The 2,340-nt window shown below is 46.1% G+C and overlaps 1 protein-coding gene across 1 annotated transcript; it reads right to left on the minus strand.

Annotated features, from left to right (window-relative positions):
• Positions 1-1,824: 1,824 nt before the first annotated feature.
• On the minus strand, positions 1,825-2,067 carry GLOTRDRAFT_11074 (uncharacterized protein; the record flags this gene model as incomplete). The annotated part of the gene is made up of 1 exon (XM_007863420.1): positions 1,825-2,067. A coding segment is annotated over one exon (243 nt), but the record flags the coding sequence as incomplete, so codon positions are not given.
• Positions 2,068-2,340: the final 273 nt, after the last annotated feature.

Consider the following 2,340-nt stretch of genomic DNA (forward strand, 5'->3'; position numbering starts at 1 on the left):
CTCCATTGAGGTGTAGAAGGTTCGCTCATGCGTTCGTCCTGATCTGGAGTGGCATCTCTATGGAACATTTGCTCTGGCAATAGGATCATCTGGTCATTGTCTTCCTCGTCAGGGCATAGGTCTGGTCGTCTTGAGAGCGCGTCTGATTGCACCATTTGTGGCCCAGGAATATGTTTCAGGATCAGATCGAACTTGGACAAATACAGTGATCACCGAGCTTGTCGTCTTGTTAGGCGCTGTGCAGATCGATAGTACTGTAAGTTCTTGTGATCGCAGTAGACTGTGACTGGATGGGGTGCGCCCTCGAAGTAGTAGTCCCAATTCTGTAGCCCTCGAATGATTGCCAGAAGCTCCCTATCATAGATTTCATAGTTTCGTTGAGCCTTGTCAAATGCCTGTGAAATATATCCGCATGGGTGCCAGTCTCCATTTACATCCTGTTGGCGTAGAACTGCCCCTGATGCAAACTTGGATGCATCGGTTTCCAGGATGAATGGTTTGGATTTGTCCGGCATCATCAGCACTGGTTCTTCCAGGAACTTCTGCTTCAAGGTTTCAAATGCCGTTTGACATTCCGCCGTCCAGTCCCAAGGATGATCCTTCTTGGTGAGTTCGTTCAATGGTCGAGAGATGTTGGCAAAGTGTGGAATAAACCGTCGGTAGAAGTTGCAGAATCCTAAGAATGACCGGACATCCTTCAATTTCCTAGGGACAGGCCAGCTTGCTATTCCTTTCAATTTGACTGGATCCATGCCCAAGTGGTTTTCCTTGACGATCAGTCCAAGGTATTCCACTTCTGGTTGACAAAATAGGCATTTTTCCAATTTGAGGAATAGGTCGTTTTCCCTTAATCGTGCCAAGACTCGTTTTGTTCTTTCCGTATCTTCTTCAGCTGTCTTGGAGAAGATAAGGAAGTCATCCATGTATATGATGAGCCATCCTTCATCAATCATGTCTTTGAATAGTTCGTTCATCATTGACTGGAAGGTTGCCGGTGAGTTGCATAGGCCAAAGAACATGACGGTCGGTTCAAACAATCCTCGATTGGTTTTGAATGCTGCTTTCCATTCGTCGCCTTCTTTGATACGGACATTGTTGTAGCCTTTGCGGACATCCAATTTGGTGAAAACCTTTGCCCCTTGTAGCTTGTCCAAGATTTCACTGATCAGGGGAATTGGATAGGCATTCTTGACTGTCCATTCATTGAGATACCGGTAATCTTGGCAAGGCTGTACGTCTCCATCCTTCTTGCCTACGAAGAAGAATGGTGATGCCATAGGGGATTTAGATGGTCGGATGTAGCCTTTTGACAAGTTTTCCTTTAAGAATTCGTCCAGTTTCTGTTGCTCTAATGGTGACATGGGATAGAGCTTCTGATTCTTTGGAACGAATCCTTCTTTGAGATCTATTGCATGATCATAAGGCCGTCGTTCAGGGAATCGTTCCGAACTTTTCTTGCCGTTCAGGTAATTCTGCTTTGCTTTTGGCTTCCTTCTCAGCTTCTTGAGCCATCCGCATTGCAGGGTTAACCTTCTTGCCAGTGTCCGATTGTCCAGTGATAAACCGTATGAGGAGGTCATCTTCCTCAGCCCTAGTTCGTGCTATCAGGGCGTAGACGTCATCTAACTTGATCTTCCATTTTGGTGTACTTTGGAAGATGGGGTCATCGACGTGTGCCAGCAGTGGTCCTTTGCAGTATTGGCGCTTGATGGAGAATTCCTCATCAGGGATTTCTTCAATGGTTACGTTTAGGATGGATTTTCTCTTTCCAAAGTCAATCCGTCCAGTAACCCAGTTGATCTCTGGGTTGTTCTTCTGTAACCAAGGTAGTCCCAAAATGACGTCTTCTTTTCCCAGGTCGGTGACCAAAAATCGGATAGAGCGGACTCGATCTCCAATTTTCATCTGTAGGAATGCGGCCTTGGTAATGAGACCTTGCCTGTTCTTGGTGCCGTCAACATTGAAGACCTTGATTGGTTTAGGTATAGGGACCGTCTTCAGCTTGTTTGTCAGCACAAACTTCTGGTCGATAAAGATTCCTCCAGCCCCCGAATCGATGAGAGCTTCTGCAGTTGTTTCAGCGCTTCCCTTTCCACGTGATAGCAAAATTTCAATCTTCATTGACTGGTCAACAGTCTTTGCTATTGTTACAGTAGAAAGGTAGGAATGAGACGAGCCTGACGCTGATACAGGTCGTCTTAAGCAAAATCCTTCTCCGCCATGTCTTCGAGGAGCTTGATCTTATCGTTCTCTTCAAGTTCTGCCATCATGGCTTTGATCTTGGCGATATTAGACACTTCTTTGGTTGAGTCTTCTTTGACTTCCGCGGTACGGACAGGC

Source organism: Gloeophyllum trabeum (assembly GCF_000344685.1).
Source record: "Gloeophyllum trabeum ATCC 11539 unplaced genomic scaffold GLOTRscaffold_00002, whole genome shotgun sequence".
NCBI lineage: Eukaryota > Fungi > Basidiomycota > Agaricomycetes > Gloeophyllales > Gloeophyllaceae > Gloeophyllum > Gloeophyllum trabeum.